General features: G+C 60.3%; 1 protein-coding gene across 3 annotated transcripts in view; it reads left to right on the forward strand.

The window, feature by feature from the left end:
- Positions 1-1,105: 1,105 nt before the first annotated feature.
- IPO13 (importin 13) overlaps positions 1,106-18,025 on the forward strand; it is a 31,222-nt gene continuing 14,302 nt past the window's right edge. The window contains exons 1-6 of one of the 3 annotated variants that reach the window (XM_068406164.1): positions 1,148-1,240; positions 10,149-10,399; positions 10,689-11,425; positions 16,184-16,324; positions 16,491-16,632; positions 17,684-17,850. In XM_068406164.1, the coding sequence (XP_068262265.1) occupies positions 10,752-11,425; positions 16,184-16,324; positions 16,491-16,632; positions 17,684-17,850 (1,124 nt within the window). In that variant the 5' untranslated portion in view covers positions 1,148-1,240; positions 10,149-10,399; positions 10,689-10,751. Of the gene's footprint in view, positions 1,241-10,148; positions 10,400-10,688; positions 11,426-16,183; positions 16,325-16,490; positions 16,633-17,683; positions 17,851-18,025 lie in introns of all 3 variants that reach the window. The other 2 variants (XM_068406162.1, XM_068406163.1) reach the window with 2 other exon arrangements.

An 18,025-nucleotide genomic window follows, 5' to 3' on the forward strand; every position in this document is an offset into this window, starting at 1 on the left:
CTGGGGGAGGAGCTGGAAGGGGTACGGAGCATCCCCGCTGCTTGCAGGCCTCTGCCAGCCCAGTGTCTTACCAGCAGTGCCCGGCTCTTCTGCACCCTGCCTGGACTGGTGTTCCTGCACCCCTGCTTTAGGGGCGCTGGGGCCAAGCGTCGCTCAAGCTTCAGAGGGGGACAGAAAGGGGCAAAACCTCCCTGTCCCCTCAGGCACCCTGGGGCTGGCGGTGGCTGGAGCTGCCCTGCAGGGAAGGGGCGTCCCTGAGGACAGGGGTGCAGCGGGGCCAAACCATGCCAGCGTGGGGTGGGGGACCTGCATCCAGTATAGCAGGAGCCCCCGGTGCTCCGCAGGGCAGCGGGGTGTGGGCACCTGCCGGGCCCCCTGCCCAGCTTCCAGGGGGGTGGCAGGGTCCCCCCGCTGCCCCCGTGGCGCTGCGGCACTAAACTATTTATTACTCTAAATTATTTATTTATTGTTCTCGAGCAGCAGCTCCTATTTATGACTTTGGGCCCCCGGGGGCCGGGTGTAATTTAACCCCAGCGCTGCTGTGAAGCCCTGGGCAGCGCTCCGACCCCGGCCCCCGGCGCGCCCTGCCCCCAGTCCCCGTTTTTTCTATTATTTGTAAAAATTGAGGGATAAACTCTATTTTTGTACAGTCGCCTTTTCCTGTAGCAATAAAGTGATGGGCTGCGAGTCCAACCCCTGCGTGTGCCTGTGATGGGGCGGGGCGGGACGGGGGTACCCGGCGTGTTCGACAAGTGTGGGGCTGGCAGCGGCAGGCGGGGCTGAGCGGGGCTGCTGCCGGCACTGCCCGCACCACGCGTGGGGAGCGAGGGCGGCGCTCGGTACCCGGTGCCGGTGCCCGGCAGGGGACGCGCGTGGGTCCGGACTACGGCTCCCGGCGTGCGGCGCGGCGCTGCGGCAGGTCCCGGGCTGCCCGGCCGCGCCTGCGGGGCAGCGGGGCGAGGCGGTGCAGGAGCGGAACGGGGCGGCGGTGCCGCTCGGGGCGTCCCTGGGGCGCGTCTCGGCCTCCCCGCCGCTGCCCGCCGCGCCGAGCCGAGCCGCCCCGGTGCCGCCGCCCTCGTCGGGGCGGGGAGGCGGGTCCCGCCGCGATGCGGCTGCCCGTGCGCCGCCGCTGTCGCCCGCCCGCCGCCGCCGCCTCCTGAGCGCCGCCGCAGCCATGGAGCGGAGGGCGGAGGCGCCGCCGCCGCAGGGCCTCGACTTCACCGTGGAGAACGTGGAGAAGGTGAGCGAGCCGCCCCGAGCACCCCCCGCCCAGCCCGCCCGCGGCGGCGGCGGGGCGGGGGGACGCGGCTGCGGGATGCTGATGCTGCCGCGGGGGTGCGGGGGCTGCGGCTCGGGGCGGGGGGGGGCACCTGCTCCGCCCTGCCAGGCCCGGGGAGGGCGGTGGGGCGGCATCCCCCCCTGCCCTGCCCGCAGCGGGGGCGGCGGGGACCCTCCTTTGCGCCCGGGGGGGGTCCGGTGCGCGGCGCGGGAGGTGAAGCCGCCGGTCCTGTGCGCCGGGGCAGCCCGGGGAGGGAAAATGATGTGGCAGAAATGGGAGCAGAAGGGAGGAGTTGTGGCTCCGACGGGCATCCTCTGGGTCGCCGTGCGGCGGCGCCGGGCAGGGAGAGCCTACGGGTCTAGTCCGGCTTGTCCCCGACGTTGTCAGTCTCTCCATCGGGCAGGGAAGGGAGGGCACCCGGGCTCTCGGCAGGTGCTGGGAATTGTTGGGAATTACGGTTGGGAAAAGCCTTCAGAGGGTGGGTGGCCTGGTGATGCCTCTCGAAACCTGGGCTCATCCAGCCCCCAAGCTCCTGCTGATGCTCAAGGTCCTCCTAAGCAGGCAAGAGGAGCGAGGTTGTGATTGCCAATACCTGGGATCCAGGGAACGGCTGCGGCAAACTGAGGGCTGCCAGCATCACACTGCTGCTGGGGAGAGCTCCGAGCCGCCTCCGCGTGACCTGGGGTTCATCACAGGGACCGAGCAGGGCACCCCAGTGAGCGCCGGGGGAGGCAGCCGAGCAAAATCCTTCCCTTGGGCCATCTTGGAGGTGATGGGGCAGGGCAGCAGAGGATGCGTCCCTGAAGGGCAAACAGCAAGAGAACACTGCTCGCTTCCACTCACCCTGTAGCCAGACATCTGCTCAGAGACTGACAGCCCATCGATCCGTAGCTCGGTCCCCAGACAGCTAGTGGGAATCCCAGCGTCCTCATTTTTCCTCTATAAGAATAGACCAGGTTCCTTGCCAAAGTGATGCCCACGGGCGAGCTGGTGGGCACATGCCTTGTGTTTCGCACCCATGCCTCCCCAGCAGCTTGCCCAGCCTCACGGGAGGTGCTGGGTCAGGGATGTCAGGTTTGTAAGTGGGCACCAGTTGTCTTTGTGGCCGCAGGTGAGACAGCCCATGTCAACCAGGGAGATGGAGACAGAGCACGGCCGGGGGGATTAACTGATCTCTGGAAAATGCTACATTAATGCAACCTTCTGCAGCTTAATCTGTATATATCCAGGGCTGCTGGATGATTTTGCCTCCGACTTCCTTTCTCTTCGGCAGGCACAAACCGCTCCTTTGTTTGCACCAACAATGAAGCGCACACTTGCCCAGGGAGGGTGGGCAGTGCCAGGGCGGGGGGCTGCTGGCGCTGGCTGTGCCGAGAGGCAGCTCGCCCTCGCCGTGCTGCTCTGGATTTAGTCTCCTGCCGCCTGGGAGGAGGCAAAGATGCCCTCTAGGATGCTACAGCTCCCCTCCCCCAGCCTGCCCAGCTTCTCCCAGTCTCTGCAGGCTTTGCCATCTCGGTGATGTCCTCTGAAGGTGCGGCTGTGGACCGCGGTGGGGCTCTGAGCTGCTGGCTGGGGGAAGCTGCACGGTCCATGCTTGGGGGAAGAAATGTGGGGTGGGATCAGAAAAAACTCAGAGGTTCATCAGCTCAGAGCCTTCCTATGTCTGTCTTTTCAAGGGAGGGCTGTGGGGTGTTTCTGGTATGAAGCGAAGGAAAGGTGGGCTTTGCTGGGGGGTGGGCTGGTGGGAGGCAGGTGGGTAGAGCCTCTTTATCAGAGGTGATGCTGGCAGATAAATGATGCTTCTACTGGCCTGGGCTCTTCTGCCTGCCAGGTTTTGTGCGTGGCTCTATTAATAACACTGAATACTGCTTAAAGTCGGGGTTTGACTCCATTCTGAGTCAGTTAGTGATAAGTGCTGGGGTTAGGAACAGCGTAAGGAGCTGGTTATCTCTTAAGTCAGAGGGTCGAAGTCTTTCCAGGTCACCCACAGTGGAAATCATCACATGTGGCAGTTGCAGCCAGGGAAGTCTCTGGTGAGACCATGCCCATCACGCTGTTGTGATGGTTTTTGTGGAGAGGATTCAACGTCCCTGGAAGACCCTTCTGTACCCCCACTGTTGTTTATTATGCAGTGGGTTGGGCAAATGCCTCCGCAGTTTTGCAGGGCTCTGGGTGCCCGTGTAGCTGAAGAGGGTCATTGCTGTGTTTATCCAGCATGACTAGTGCCGGAGAGAGCCCGTTAGATCCCTGCAGCGGTGCCCAGTGTTTGCAGGGAGGCGGGAGGGTGTGGGTGCTGTAGGCTGGGCCCATGCTGCCCTTTGCCAGCCGGCAGGTCTGAAGGCCCGCGGGCAGCAGGCAGGCAGCTGCCTCTGTTCCCAAGGAGGTGACAGGTTCATGTGCTGCACTTCAGGAGCCACCTGAAAGTTGCTCCCTGTATTTTTTCGCTCCATTTTTCCATAGGGAGCTCTCCTGTGGCACAGGGAAGGAGCGGGGCCGCGCTGGGGCTGAGCCATTGCGGTACGGTTACTGTGTCAGCATCCCCCGGTCCCAGCTGAGGGCTGCTCGGCTGCTTTTTGTTTTCTTCCGAGCCTGACCTAGATGCTGCTCTGGCATCGGCACAGCTCAAGCAGGCTGGCGTGGCCACGCCGTGCGGACCTGCTGGGCGGCCGGCAGCCTTGGGCTGGCTCTGCTTCCCCTGCACCTGCTGCTGAGCGGGGCTGCTGCTGCCGCGCCGGAGGGGTCGGAGGGAAGGGCAGGCTGGGCACGCCGAGGGCTTCAGGCTGCGAGGATGCTCGGCCTCCCCGTGCCTAAACGGTGCAATCTGGTCTGTGACCTGCGTGTGCTTTTGTGTGCCCAGGGGCTGTCCCCGGTGTGACTGACAGCCTGGCGATGGGGCGACGCTGCCCGGGGAGGTGATGCTCCTGCTCCAGTGTGAGCCCAGCTCCGGTGAAGATGGACTGCAGACGCTGGGTCCCTGCTGGCTGCGTCCCTCTTGGAGGAGCAGTGCACGAGCAGGACTTGTGCCTTGTGTTTTTGGTCTCCCCCAGGGCAAGGGTGGCAGCACCCAACACCGTAGTGTTGGGCAGGGGAAGAGGAATGCGAGACCCTATTCCCTCTTTACCTCTTTTCAGTGCAGTTGGATCTGCCCCTGCAGCATCCCCCTTTTTGAAATAAGAAAGAAGGCAGTGCCATTCCTCTGTGAATTTCCTGCACTTGCCCTCTTTTTTGTCTGATTCCTTCCATGTCCTTCCTCCCTTGGCCTGCCTCTCATCCTCTGGGGTGTTTGTAATATTCACTGACGTCTTTTCCCTAGCACATTAGCGGTCTGGCATCTCTGGGCCTTCCAGATTGCCGTGTGCCTCTCTGGAGATGCTTGATGAATGCACAGAGTCTCTCTGGCAGGATGGGTAGGCGGGGTGCCATGGAGCTGACATCCGGAGCCCACCGTGATGGGAGAGGGGTGGCTTTGATCACCGCTCCTCAGGGATGCTGAGCCTCGGGGATGTGGCAGCTGCTGGGGCTGCCTTCCACTTGGGAGGATGGGGAGGAGAAGCCCAAGTGCATCTGCTTTCTTCAGATAAAGGTTATTGCCTGTCTTCGGAAACTTGATCAAGAGAATTATGGATATGTCAGGATGGGGGAATGGCATCCCCTGCCTGGTGCACCGCTGGCAGCAGCTTGGCCACGTCTTCCTTAGAGGCAGCCCGTGTACGCGAGATGTGTCAGCCATGCCAGGGATGGTAAGTTAGGGGCCTCGGTAGGGGAGATTCTTGCAAAATTGAGGGAAGCAAGGAGCCACCTTGTTTAGCATTTAAGCAGATCTTCACTGCAAAAGCAGATTCCACCCCAAGCCAACCTTGGCTGAACACCTTGCTCCTTCCTGTGGCGTGGTGGTGATGGAATGAGAGGGCAGCACCTTGTGTTTGCCAGGGCTTGGCTTTGCCCTACAAGGACCATCACTGGAGCCTCATCTCAGCTCCGATGTCTTACGGAGCAGGAGTGGGTGAGATCAGCACCTGGGTGCCAGCGGGGATTCCTCTCAAAACGCTTGCAGACTTGTTCACCAAAGTGATGGGTAGAAACACGAGATGGTGGGCAGAGGTGTTTGGGTCACGCTTGCAACTCATCCCGGGCTCTGTGCTCCCAGGGTTCCTCTCTGGTCCTGCTCACCCGTTGCTTGTGCAGGCCCCCAGCCACCACCGCTGAGAGCACGTTACTCCTACAGCCCCTGTCTGCTGGGGACCACGCCATTCTCGGCAAAGGGCTGCTCCAGCAAAGCAGCAGGAGGGATGCCGAGATTGCCAAGCCGTGTCTGGGCTGCAGCCCCTTCTGGTGTGGGCAAGCTGGGCTCAAAGAGGAGTGCGAAGTGGCAGCACCTCTTATTAGGAGTGGGGAAAAAAACCCCTGTTCTTTGGGACTGCTGGCAAAGTGTGGGTGTCTTGAGCAGGAGCAGCACACGCATGGCTTTATTTTGCATCCATTTGCTATCCTCGGTGTTTCGGCGGCCTGCCGCCTTCCCGGGGCTGCTGGCGGCTCAGCCTGCCCCGCCGTGGCAGGGGAGGCCGGGGGAGGATGGCTGCTGTGCGGGGCAGGGGAGGCAGGGATGACGTTCCCTTCGCTGGGCAGAGCCATGGCCATGGCCGTGCTGTTGCAGGCGGGAGCACTGGCGGTGCGAGTGCGTTCAGCCAGAAAGGACAGCGAGAGATCGCAGCGGGAGACATCCCGGGGGTCCTGCTGCGAGAAGGCTGGTGGCTGCCGAGGGGCCGTGGCCACCACTGCCCCCGGCATGCCGCGGCTGTGGGCACAGAGCAAGGGGCAGAACAGGAATATGTTTTCCATCTTGCTGTTTTCCCTGCCGGGTTGCAGACCTCTGAGCTGTACCTGCTGTTACCTCCATTAGCACAAGTAGACTGGCCCCCGGATGGGACCCATCTCCCCGTGGCGTCCCCCAAGAATGGCAGGCAGAAGGCTCCCACTCTGTGGGGCTGGAGCTGCACGTCTGGGGCTCCTCTTGTCACCCCACAAACAGCATGGACACACCACCTCTCTGCTGGGGACCCGCGTTAATGGATTGACGTGGTGCAGTGGGGGAGACAGCCTGCTGGCTCTGCTCCCCCTGCAGAACCTCCGAGGGGCGCGGGCTGGGAGGTGCTGGGTTCGTAGCAGCTCCTTTTCCCTCGTGATACCAGACTGCAAGCTCAGATCAGGTGCCTTTGCTTGGCAATAACTCTCCTTGGACTGATCCCCCTCCCACTGTCCAAAGTGACCCGCGTGGGACCTCCAACCGATGCCTTTTGGGCAAGCTCCCCTGTCCCACGGCAGCTTACTTCTGCCTCTCTTGAGCAGCTGCTACCACTCCAGTATCTAGAGCCTAGCTGAGACACTGGCCACAGCTTTTTAGGGCAGGGAAGAGCCATCATAACAAGCTTGAATTATTTTCAACCAAGCAGAGCTTATGTTGGAGAAAGCTCCTTCTCTGGCCAAAGGGCATAGCTGACAGCCGGGCTGTTTACCAGCTCTCAAGTTACAGGTCTAATTGCGGAGGAGACAGGTCTGGTGGCAGCCACCCGTTCAAATCAGGACGCACAAAGCCTCCCTGTTAGATGTCACTGCCCGATTTCATGGCTTCTGCTTCTCCCTCCTGGTGCTAATGAGTTCCCCTCATCATCTCCAGTGCTTCCTGATGGGACTGAGAGTGCTGACCAGTGCGGTGATGTCAAAGTCCCACAGCAGCCAGTGCTGGTGCCTGTCTCTGGGTTGAGGACGGTGCCTTTCCTTGCTGGGGAGGAGCATGCCAAGCATTCAGGTACCCTTCTGCAGGGCACGGTGCCTTGCAGCCTTGTGTCCCACGCTCTCAGCAGAGGATGGTGCTCAGACAATGTGTGTGGTAGGCTATAGGGAAAGAGCCTAGTCTTCTCCCAGGGGTTTCATCTGCTGCTTAGAGCTGGGCTAGGATGGTTCCAGTATTGATGCCCATCCTTGGAGGTCCTCTGGAAAGCTCTCCCATGTCATATAGAGCACCAGATGGGGTACGCTGTCGGCAGTCCTGGGGCATGTGCTGCCTTGCCTCTCACCTGGCATCCCACGTGCAGGCAGGAAGAGCCATGCTCCGGCCAGGAGCTGCCACGGCCAGTCCCCTCCCAGGCAGGGTGCTCAGGGAAGGGGGGTGAGAAAGCCAGCAACCACGTTTTTCCAGAATATTCTTCTGACTTCCAACAGCTTGCAGCGTGACTCTTCAGCGTCAGCTTTGTTTCCATCTTCTGAATAACTTAGCGTAGTTGGTAGACTTTGTCATCTCCCTGCTCACCCTCTCTCCCCGAGGTGCTGAGCAGCGGTGGCTCCAGCGTGCGTCCCCGGAGGCCTTCGCTGGAAACCTCCCGAGAGGCTCCCTGCGGGAGGAGCGGGGCTCTGGGGTGGTGTTGCTGGGCGACGGATGCCTCTCCGGAGAGCTCACTGGTGACAGCGGGCACCGCTGCAGGGCAGACAGAGCATGAGGGGTGCAGGCGAGGTGCTGGGGCGGCAGTGGTGGGAAAGCCTTCTGCGTGGCTGGAAAGCTGACCCTGCCTGGGGAGAGGGGAGCATCTACAATAGTGCTCCCTCTTTGCCATCGTTATGATGCAGCAGACATTTTTTTGTCTTCAAAAGCGCCAGAGTCTCTGCTGCTGGGGCTGCATGCAGGATGCTCGCGCAGGGGCTGTGTGCAGGATGCTCACGCTTCAGCCTCGCACTGGGCTCTGCCTGGCTGCTCGCTCCTCTCCCTTCGGTCGGGTGATCCCATGAAAGCACCGGGGTCTGCTTGCTTGGGGCAGTGGCAGGATCAGGCCCCAGCCAGCAGCGCTGGCAGCCTCATCCAGGTGGGAGGATAAGCCCACAGCTGCTTCCCAGTGGGCAGGCTGTGTACGCCAGCCCCGCTCGGCTGCCCTGCGACGTTCCCTGTCACCGTGTAAGGCTCACCCCGTGTGCACGTCACTCCGGGGGCTCACTTCAGTGTGCTCAGAGTGTGCTGCGCTTTCCCTGCACAGCTCCCCACCGTGAGACCCTGAGGCAGCCGCCCTGAAGCCAGCGGAGGTGAGCGGCTGGGGAGCTCCTGGGTTGGAAACGCAGCGCTGGAGGCCAGGTCCATCCTCCACACGTGGTGTGGTCCATGCTTTACAAACCTCGCACTGGATTAGAGGTTAGGGCTCCTGTGGCATGTGTACAGCTTGTGCCTCGTAGTATAGGATGCGTACGGATTTTTTTCCCACCCCACGATTTTCTAAGTGTTAGCAGGAAGACTATTCAAAATATAAGAAATCAATTAATTAGGGAACGCGTGAGAGTGTAAATGGAGAGGCTGGGAGGAGGTGGGGAGGGGTCCCAGGCTGGAGAGCAGGCAGAGGAGATTGCTGCCAGCCTTTGCACCTTGTCAAGGTGCCCAGCGAGCAGGGAAGGAGAAGAGTGGGCTGACACCAACTCTGGGAATCTCAAGTGAGATTTCTTTTGGAAAGAAAATAAGCAGCAAGCTCTGATGAGAGCAAATAAGAGACAGAGACGGTAATGGAGGAGATAGTTGGGAGCTCCAGCTCCAGCCCTGCTGCAGGATGACTCAGTCTTCAGCGAAAGAGCAGGGAAGGAGCCAGGTTCCTGCCCGCCTGAACGGTTAGGCTTTTAGCACATCTGCAGCTACTGCTCGATAGTGAAGTAAATTGTTGCTGTGATGGGAGGGGATGACAGTGCTTGCCTCTGCCCCAGCAGCTGAGTGATGCTTCAGGCCAGAGTCCGAGATAACCGAAAACAGAGCAAGGTTTTGGGTAGCTGCTGATAACTTATGGGCTCCCCTTGGCCACTCTCTCACGGCAGATTTCTCTCTCCCTGTGTCCTGCTTATCTAGGGTTAACCTTTTCTGTGTCAGGATACGTCTTTTAGTGGGACAGACGCCTGTCCCTCTGCAGCCTGTGTCAGCTGGCTCTGTCTCCTACGAGATACTTCCTAACCTCTTTCTTTCTCACAAAGAGGTTATCCTCGTTTCCCTCTGCCACAAAGCCTTGAACAGAGGCGTTTCAAACGATGGTCCAGGCAACACCATCTCTGTAAGGTTCCTGCCATTTTGTCCTGCTCTTTGGGCTTTTGCTGGGAAGCAGCGTGAGGCACAGGCGCTTGCTTGGGAAGCTTGTTCCTGTGCCCCAGGCTACCAGCTCTGCATACTTAAAAATAGGGTTTAAATCCTCTCCTTGGGTACAAGAGCCACACAAGAATTTTGTAGAGCTTTTAGGGGGGAGGAGGAGGATATTTGAGACCTGGAGCCAGGATGGGGACACAAAAAATCCTCTGCACCTGCTGGAATCGTCCTCTGATGTGATGGTGGGGTGCGATGGGTGCCTGACAGTCTGACAAATGCCATTGCTTTTCCTTGCTCGTGGCGTATGCAGTCAGCGATTTGACATGACATGCACTGTGCCAGGCAGAAAACCTCGCTGCTGGATGATGGAGTTCAGGCAAAGGGTATTTCTGTCCCTGTCCATGTGTGAGGGCATCACTGTTACCGCTTGCACCCACTTAGGATAAGTAACTAATTAATGTTGCCCTTAAGCTCTATATAATATTCCTCTGCAAATAAAGCCTTGCAACCTGTGTGAGGCTGTTCACGTGGATATGAGCTCTGCAAAGCAGTAACTAGATCTCCCAAAGCTGTCGGAGTGGGTAAGTGATGTTCTCCTTCGCCATACGGGGAGACGGAGTGAGCAGCCCTGGACCGTCCCAGGAGGTGGTGGCAGAGGCAGAGTTAGATGCCAGCTCTCCTGGCTCAGCTCTAACTGGGCGGGTTTGGGAACACTTCAAAGGGACTCTGAGAAGGGATTAGTCTCTGAGCTTAGTGACTTTGGGTTTCCAGGACTCTGTACAACCTGACATATGGAGATATCTGCACTGGGAGATATCTGGGCTCCTGGACGCAAGCTTTGGGCCACGTGTGCTTTCTGAGAGCTGGTGCATCCACAGCATCTTTCTGAGAGCGGGCGCAGGTGGAAGGCAGGAGTGCCGGTGTGCCATGTCCCTTACAGCCCTCGTGCTGCAGAGGGGTCCTGTGCTGACCCTGGTGACGATGCCTCAGCAGGGAAGCAGGCGGGTTTGGCATGAGTGAAGGTGAGGATGGGAGATGACTAAGGAAAAGAAATTTCCAGAGTGCTGCATGACAGGAGGGGAGGAATGCTTTGCAGGTCCCCACCCGCTGCCAGATCACTCTCGCTTCGCCCAGAGCCCAAGGAGGGGGGCTGGCTAAGGCAGGCTGACATGGGGAGGGGGGCTGGCTTTGCAGGGCAGTGGCTGGTGGGCAGCCCGGGTGCTGGGCTCTGTGCCGGTGAGCCTTCCCTTGGTGGGATTGGCCACGGCTGTGCTCCTCAGCTGCTCTAGGATGCTTCCCTCTCTCTTCCAGGCTCTCCATCAGCTGTATTACGACCCAAACATCGAGAACAAGAACTTGGCTCAGAAATGGCTGATGCAGGCGCAGGTCTCCCCCCAGGCGTGGCACTTCAGCTGGCTGCTTCTCAACATGGACAAAGTGCCCGAGATCCAGTACTTTGGTGCCAGCGCTCTCCACATTAAAATCTCCCGTTACTGGAACGACATCCCGGCCGACCAGTATGAGAGCCTCAAGACGCAGCTCTTCACCCACATCACCCGCTTCGCCAGCGGCTCCAAGATCGTGCTGACCCGGCTGTGCGTGGCGCTGGCCTCCCTGGCGCTCAGCATGATGCCGGAGGCTTGGCCCTGCGCCGTGGCAGACATGGTGCGCATGTTTCAGGCAGAGGACTCCAACGTGGACGGGCGAGCGCGGTGCCTGGCGCTTCTGGAGCTGCTGACGGTGCTGCCCGAGGAGTTTCAGACCAGCCGCCTGCCGCAGTACCGCAAGGGCCAGGTACGCAGCGTCCTGGCGCAGGAGTGCGGCTCCGTCTTTCCTTTGCTGGAGCAGCTGCTGCAGCAGCAGGACTCCCCAGGTTTCATCAAGCAGAAGGTGTTGAAGTGCTTCTCCAGCTGGGTGCAGCTGGAGATCCCTCTGATGGACTGTGAGAACCTGATCCAGGCAGCTTTCACCTCTCTGCAGGACCCAGAGCTCTTCGACACAGCGGTGGAGGCTGTTGTCAATGCCATTTCCCAGCCTGATGCTCAGAGGTAAGGGCAGCCTCTCCCGTGTGCTGCGGGCTGGTGCTCCTGGGCATTGATGGGGGAACGGGGTGGGGAGGAAAAAACCTCAGGCTTTTTTCTAGCTACCATCGGCCCTGGAGGTGATGATGACAGGGTTTGGAGGTGGGAGATGTTAAAAGCAGCCAGAGGCTCCTGGTTTCACATGGTTGGTCCTGGAAGACTTTGCACCATGGTTGACTTGTGGAGACCATGTAGTCTTGGGCAGCCGCAGCCCATCTCCACCCTCCTCTCAAGCAGAGGAGGATGCTTCCTTCTGGTTCCTCGTGTCAGACCCTGCAGTGCCTGACCAGGGAGCAGCTGCCCAGGTCTGTCCAGGGACAGTTCAGACTCTCCTCTGCCTCATGCTGTTGGTCCAGGCAAGGAGCTGATTTGATGTAGAGATAATAAAACCAGAGCTGTCAGTCTTCTCGCTCCTCCTGGCTCCAACTGCTCGTGCCAGCTGAGGACTTGTCCTTTGTTTGTGGCTGTGGCTGCCCCTGGTGCAGCTGAGCTGGGAGCCACGGCTGGGGCAGGTCCTGCTGGGGCTGCGCTGTGGGGCTCTGAGCTTGTCTGCTTGGCCACGTTGTCTGAGCTGCTGTCAGCTCTCGAGACCAATGCCCGCAGAAGGGAAAGTACATCTCCTCCTGTTCCCGCAGCCACATCCCCTCCTGGCTGCTTAGCAACCTTCCCCTGAAGAGGACGGCTTCCTTGAAGGCTGGGCTGAGCTGCTGCCGCTGTGCATCCCTGTGCATCACTGCGCATTGTGCAGGCTCCGACCCTCTGCAGGTGCGGCTGCGGTTGTGATCCCTGGTCCTCCCGTTGGCTTCAGGGCTGGGGCAGCCAGCGTGGTGCCCAGCTCGAGGGCAGCCTGGAGCTGGCCTCGTGATGACCAGGGGGTTGCGTCTGGAGACTGCAAGTCCTGGTGCGCAAAGGGACCCGTCAGGATTTTGAAGTGTTGCCGGGTGCGGGGAGGGATTGCCTCGTTTGCTAGTATTCACAAGGTGACCACAAGCAGCTTTTCCTTGTGCCCGGCCAAGGCTGTGGGCCAGCCCAAACCCTTGTAGCAGCATTGGTACAGAAAATGAGAAGGTGAGAGAAGGTGACTTGCAATTCTGAAATGCTGGACTCACTGCCTTCCTCCTTTCTGTTTCCCTTGAGTCTCAGAAGTCCCTTGGCTGGGATTCCCCACCTGTGTGCAGGAGCCTGGCCCTGCAGCGCTGCTCTTCAGTTGCATTAAAAGCCCAAGCTTTCAGTTGAGCTTTCAAAGTCAGTTTTAGTGAGAAGCATGGCTGACAGTGGAGTTTCCTCTCTGCTCCTGTGCTGACCCTGCCAGGCAGTTTCTGGCCCCATTTGGTCCTGCCACACTGGTGGCTCCTGTATGGCATCTCCGACACTTGGTCTCTATCCTTCTCCTTGCAGGCAAGACTGGCCGCAGCAGAGCACCCTCCCTGTCCATAGACGTGCAGGCAATGACCAGGACAGGGCGGGCAGCTGGCCTGAAAGGCTGCCCAGTGTGTGTGAGCCTGGCGCAGCCCCTGCTCCCGGGGCTCGGGGACAGCGGTGGCATTGTCACAGGGCCACCCTGCCAGGCAGCATGTGGTGTCAGCTGCTCTAGGGAGGCGCAGGACTGTGTTAGGTGCTGAGATCTGGGATAGCTTCAGGAGCGGGGTAGCTCACAGAGCCGCCACTTCCCAGCCCCGGTGGGCTCTCTCTTCCCCTTTGTTCCCTGTGTCCTCCATCCCGCATCCCTCCTCCCGCTTCCCCTGGTGCCAGCTGTCCCGCCCCTCCAGCTTTGTTGCTCAGCCGCAGCAGATCCAGCTCTTCCCCGAGCCCCAGGGAGTCTCCTGACCTTTCTGTCTCTTTTCTTGACAGTCTGGGAGATCCCTGCTGCTTTTCAGCCACTCTCTTCCTCCGTGGTCTCTTGCCTTTGTTTCCGCAGGGGCCTGGCTCCCCGCTGCCCTTGGCCGCAGGCTCGGAGCATCCTTGTCACTGGGCTGCTGCCATGGTCTTCTCCAGAGCTTTGTAGGGTATCACTCCATGGGAGGGTTAGTCTCAGGGCTCCCTGCTTTCCCACGGGTTCGCCTGGGTGTTATGGACCCTGTGCCTTTCCTCCTCGCCCCCTCCCAGCTGGCTTCACTGATGTTGCTGCGGAGGCGATCATTCAGGTTTGCTTCTACCATCAGCAGAAGGCTCAGTGGCTCATGAGCTTGGCTTCTGCTGCTGGGGGTTAGGTAGCCTGTGGGTCATCTTCCCGGGGAGCACCACCTTGTAAGGCATCCCTCACACTGCAGCTCCTCACCGTGTCCAGGTGGAGAAGGGCAGGTGGGACCTCATGGGCAAGGATCACCCGCAGGGTAAGTCATTGTGCTGGCAGCTTCCATTTCCCTGCCCGTGAACAGCAACAGGTGGCTTCCCTGCCTCCGAGGTGTTACTAGAGGTGATGCAGCAGAGATTCATAGGTGTGAAGCATTTGATCTCCTTACCTGCCAGGCGGGTGGGAGCCCTTTGCACCCAGAGCCAGGGGTGTCTGGGCATTGCTGGAGTCTGGACCACCGCTCCTCTGTTAAGATACAGCGTTCCTGAGAAGAAACCTCGGAGGCTTGGCTCTGTGCACACCTCTGCTCTTGGGGGTGGTGGGAAGCTCCTGAGTCGCAGGAGAGCAGGAACGGAGATGTTGTTGCATCTCGTTTGCAGAGGAGGCTTGGGCTGGATTTTCTGTCTCGTTTGAGGATTATCCCCCAGCTAAGCAGGTCAGAGAGCTCGGTGGCGCGTGCTGCAGGGGGAGAGCTGGCATGCAGCACTTGGCCGCGCTCCCGCAGCCGGCGGGTAGTGTCGGAGCGAGGAGAGGGACCTCCACGTGGTGTGTGGCCGTGGTGGGAGGTACAGAGCGTGGGCATCAGACACTGAGCCACCTCTCTGAAAGTAGCAGGGTGTTGCTGCAGTGATGGAGCTGGCAGGATTGCAGGGGTCCAGGTGGGATCGCATGGTGTCCAGCCCATCCCTTCCTGGTCTTGTCACCTAGTGCTGAATCCCCAAAGAGGAATTTCACTAGAAGAGTTTTCCAAGAACTTCATTAGAAACAGGTTTCCAATACACTGGGTTTTCTCATCAGGACATGGCTCGGATTTCTGATCAGGAAGGATGAGATTGTCCCATGTGAGCTGCCTGTGTCTCCACCCTGCAGGTTGTCCCCTGCACTGTGGTGTGGTTTGGGGAAGGTTGTGGGAAGAGCAGAAGGACGTGCTGGTCCCATGGAGGGAGCGGTGGATGCTGCACCAGCAGAAGCAGGATCCTTGTCATAAACTCCTAAAGTCCTAAAAACATCTCATAGGGTAGTGTGAACCCAGTGCTGCAGAGGAGGGATGGCTTTGCCCTATACTGGAGCAGTGGAAGGTCCCCTGTGCCTTTTTGTCAGTACCCTTGGGCTGACCCTGACTGCAGCATCAGTTCCCTGGGAGAGAGGCTGGTGAATTCCCAAATTCTCCTTTATCACAGCGCTCCCACACTGCCACGGGCATCACTCACAAGGCATCAGAGGCTTGAAAATGGTTTACACACAAACACCTGTCCCCTTCGCCGTGTGATTTCCTCTGGGGGAGAGCGGCGAGGGGGGCTGACCCCCGGCAGCACACAGCAGGGATGCTGAGGTGGAGACTCCCTCTTCCCTCTGTCTTCTCCCCCTGACCCACCACACCTAGAAGCTGCCACCACCAGTGTGGCTCTCTCCCTGCGCTGGTGGCACCGACGGCTTTGTTCGCTCCTACATCAGCCGTAGCAAGAGCTGTCGTGCCGCTGGGCAGCCGTGCTGCTCCGGGGTGGACGTGCAGCTATCCTAGTGTCAGTGCTCACATCTCTTCCCCGCGGTGCACACAGGAGAGCTGGCATCACGTGTGCCTCCCGCTCCCAGCATCCTTGGCCCCACACCTGCATGCGGCTGGGCAGGAGGGAGCGCACGGAATAGCTGCAGCTCCGGATAACACGCCTCGACGGGCAGGGAAATGGCAGGCTGCTCATCAGCCTCCAGCGTGGCCTCTCTGGGGGCCCTGGGCTGCGTTTCATCTTGGCTGCCTCCTTCCCGTTGCCTTGGTTACCATCACTTACAGGCAGCGGCTCGGAGGGGAGGCTGATGTGCATGATGTGGTGTGGGAGAGCTGTGCCGTGCAGGGCTGCGGCAGCCTGGGAGGGTGGGGGCCAGGGGGATGTGCCGCGGGGCCAGCATCCTCCCTGTGTGGGAGTCCCCGAGGGTGGCTGCCCACTTCATCCCAGCCAGAGAGCACAATCCAGGTGTGCCCGTGCTGGAGGGTTGTGCGGATTCCCACCAGCAGCTCTGGCTGCCCTCATGCAGAGCACAGACGCACGGGCTGCAAGCATGGTGAAAAGAGCCCGCAGGGCTGCCCTCGCTGCCCTTCTCCCGCTCCCCGCCACGCTGCCACACGCAGGCACAGCTCGCTTGAAGCTGGTCGTGGCAGTGACAGGTTAGTGCTGGTCGGGGGTGCTGCAGCCCTGCCAATGGGTTCGGGCAGGCAGGGGCAGGTGCCCACACCGTGGTGCAGTGGGGGACTTGCACAGAGCTGATGGCCCTGGCTCAGCCCTCCTCTTCACCCGCAGAGGCATCCCGTTGCACAGAGCAGCCCTCCAGTAGGGAGAGCTGGGCAGGAGCCCTGGGAGAGCATCAGGAGGGATGGATGCCATGGCAGCCGGTGCTGGTGAGTCAATGCCCAGCACTGATTCAGGCTGTGCTTGCAGGTATGTGAACACCCTCCTGAAGCTCATCCCCTCTGTGCTGGGGCTCCAAGAGCAGCTGCGCCAGGCGGTCCAGAGCGGGGACATGGAGACGTCACACGGGATCTGCCGCATCGCTGTGGCCTTGGGGGAGAACCACTCCCGGTGAGTGCTGGGGATGGTCCCCAGGAGAGGGAACAAGCTTGGAGCAGCCCGCAGTTCCCTATGTGCTGCTTCGTCCAGGGCTTGTCCTGTCCCTGGTGATGTGTCAGGGCGGAGGAGCCAGGCTCGCAGCGATGATGCTGCCCTGACCGTGCTCTGTGCTCCCCAGGGCCCTCCTGGACCAGGTGGAGCACTGGCAGAGCTTCCTGGCCCTGGTCAACATGATCATGTTCTGCACTGGCATCCCCGGGCACTATCCCGTCAACGAAACCACCAGCTCCTTGACGCTCACCTTCTGGTACACGCTGCAGGTCAGTGGCTGTCGTGGGGCAGCCTGCCTGGACCCCGCGCTCCAGGCAGGGCTGGAGGCACTGGTGCACGGGGGCTGGGGTCTGGCCTGGCTGCGTTTGGTCCCCAGGGATTTCCAATGCCCCCGCTCCTCGCCCTGTGCTCGCAGCCACCACGGGGCACGTAACTCAGAAATGCTGGCCCCGTGGCTTGCTTTTTCCACTCCCAGTCTTCCTTGGAAGTCTGAGCCAGTCTTTAAGGGCCTTGATAACATAACTAATTAAAACTTCATGCAGTTTTTTTTTTCCCAGCATCAGAGCTGGCTGTTTAGCTCCTTGCTACGTGGCTGCAGGCAGGGAGGAGAGCACGTGCTGGCTTACTGGGGGCTAGACCCTGCTGCCGGGCTGGCGGTCGTGTTCTTCTGGATGAGGAAGGAGAGGGCTGGGGGCTGCTAGTGGCTGCCCAGTGTGGGGTCCCTCTCCCAGGGCCAGTGTTCTCCGTGCCAACAGAGCAACCCTGCACGTCGTGCTCTATTTTTAGCCCCCGTTCATCCCCAGCTCCATTCCTCCGCAATCTGATGCGGCGTGGCCGAGTGTGGGCAGGGAGGGGGGTGATGTTGGCGCCGTGCTGGCAGCTCCTCTGCTGCGTGGGGCCGGGCCAAGGCTCCCACCTCCTCTCACTGCTTCTCTGGATGGGTCTGAGGATATGGGTGCAGGCAGGAGAGCGCTGTGCTCCCCAGCACCCATCCCAGCCTGTCTCGCGGGGGTCCGAGGCACGCGTGCTCCCGAGGCTAGGACACGGCAGGGCAGTGCCACCCCACTGTAACCGTGCTGTCCTCAAATGCCCGAGGGTCCACCCGGCTGCTGGGGCTTCTGGCATCTTGACTCCAGATTGCGCTGCCACTGCAGACAGGCTCGGCATCAGGTGGACCTCAGGGAGCTGGGAACGCAATCTCCAAGGTGTGACAGGTCCCACCAGCCCTGGGAGATGCCCCCAAGCCCCCTGTGCAGCGGGCATGCTGGCTCTATTTCCTTTCCCCTGCAACACCTGATTTATTCCTCCTCCTGCTGCCAGGACGACATCCTCTCCTTCGAGCCGGACAAGCAGGCGGTGTACCAGCAGGTCTACAGGCCTGTCTACTTCCAGCTGGTGGATGTACTGCTGCACAAAGCCCAGTTCCCCTCCGATGAGGAGTATGGCTTCTGGTCTTCAGATGAGAAGGAGCAGTTTCGGATATACAGGTACAGCTGGGAGCTTTGGGTTTGCTCGTCAGGCAGGCAAGGATGCAGGCAGCATCCTGCCTGCCTGGAGCCTGAGCACCATGGGGATATCCAAGGAAGGACATGAAGGAGATTCCTTCCACCAAGAGCTGTTTTGGCTGTGGTGGTGATACAGAAACAAGCTGGTGTTTTGGCA

This window comes from Nyctibius grandis, chromosome 8, assembly GCF_013368605.1.
Source record: "Nyctibius grandis isolate bNycGra1 chromosome 8, bNycGra1.pri, whole genome shotgun sequence".
NCBI lineage: Eukaryota > Metazoa > Chordata > Aves > Nyctibiiformes > Nyctibiidae > Nyctibius > Nyctibius grandis.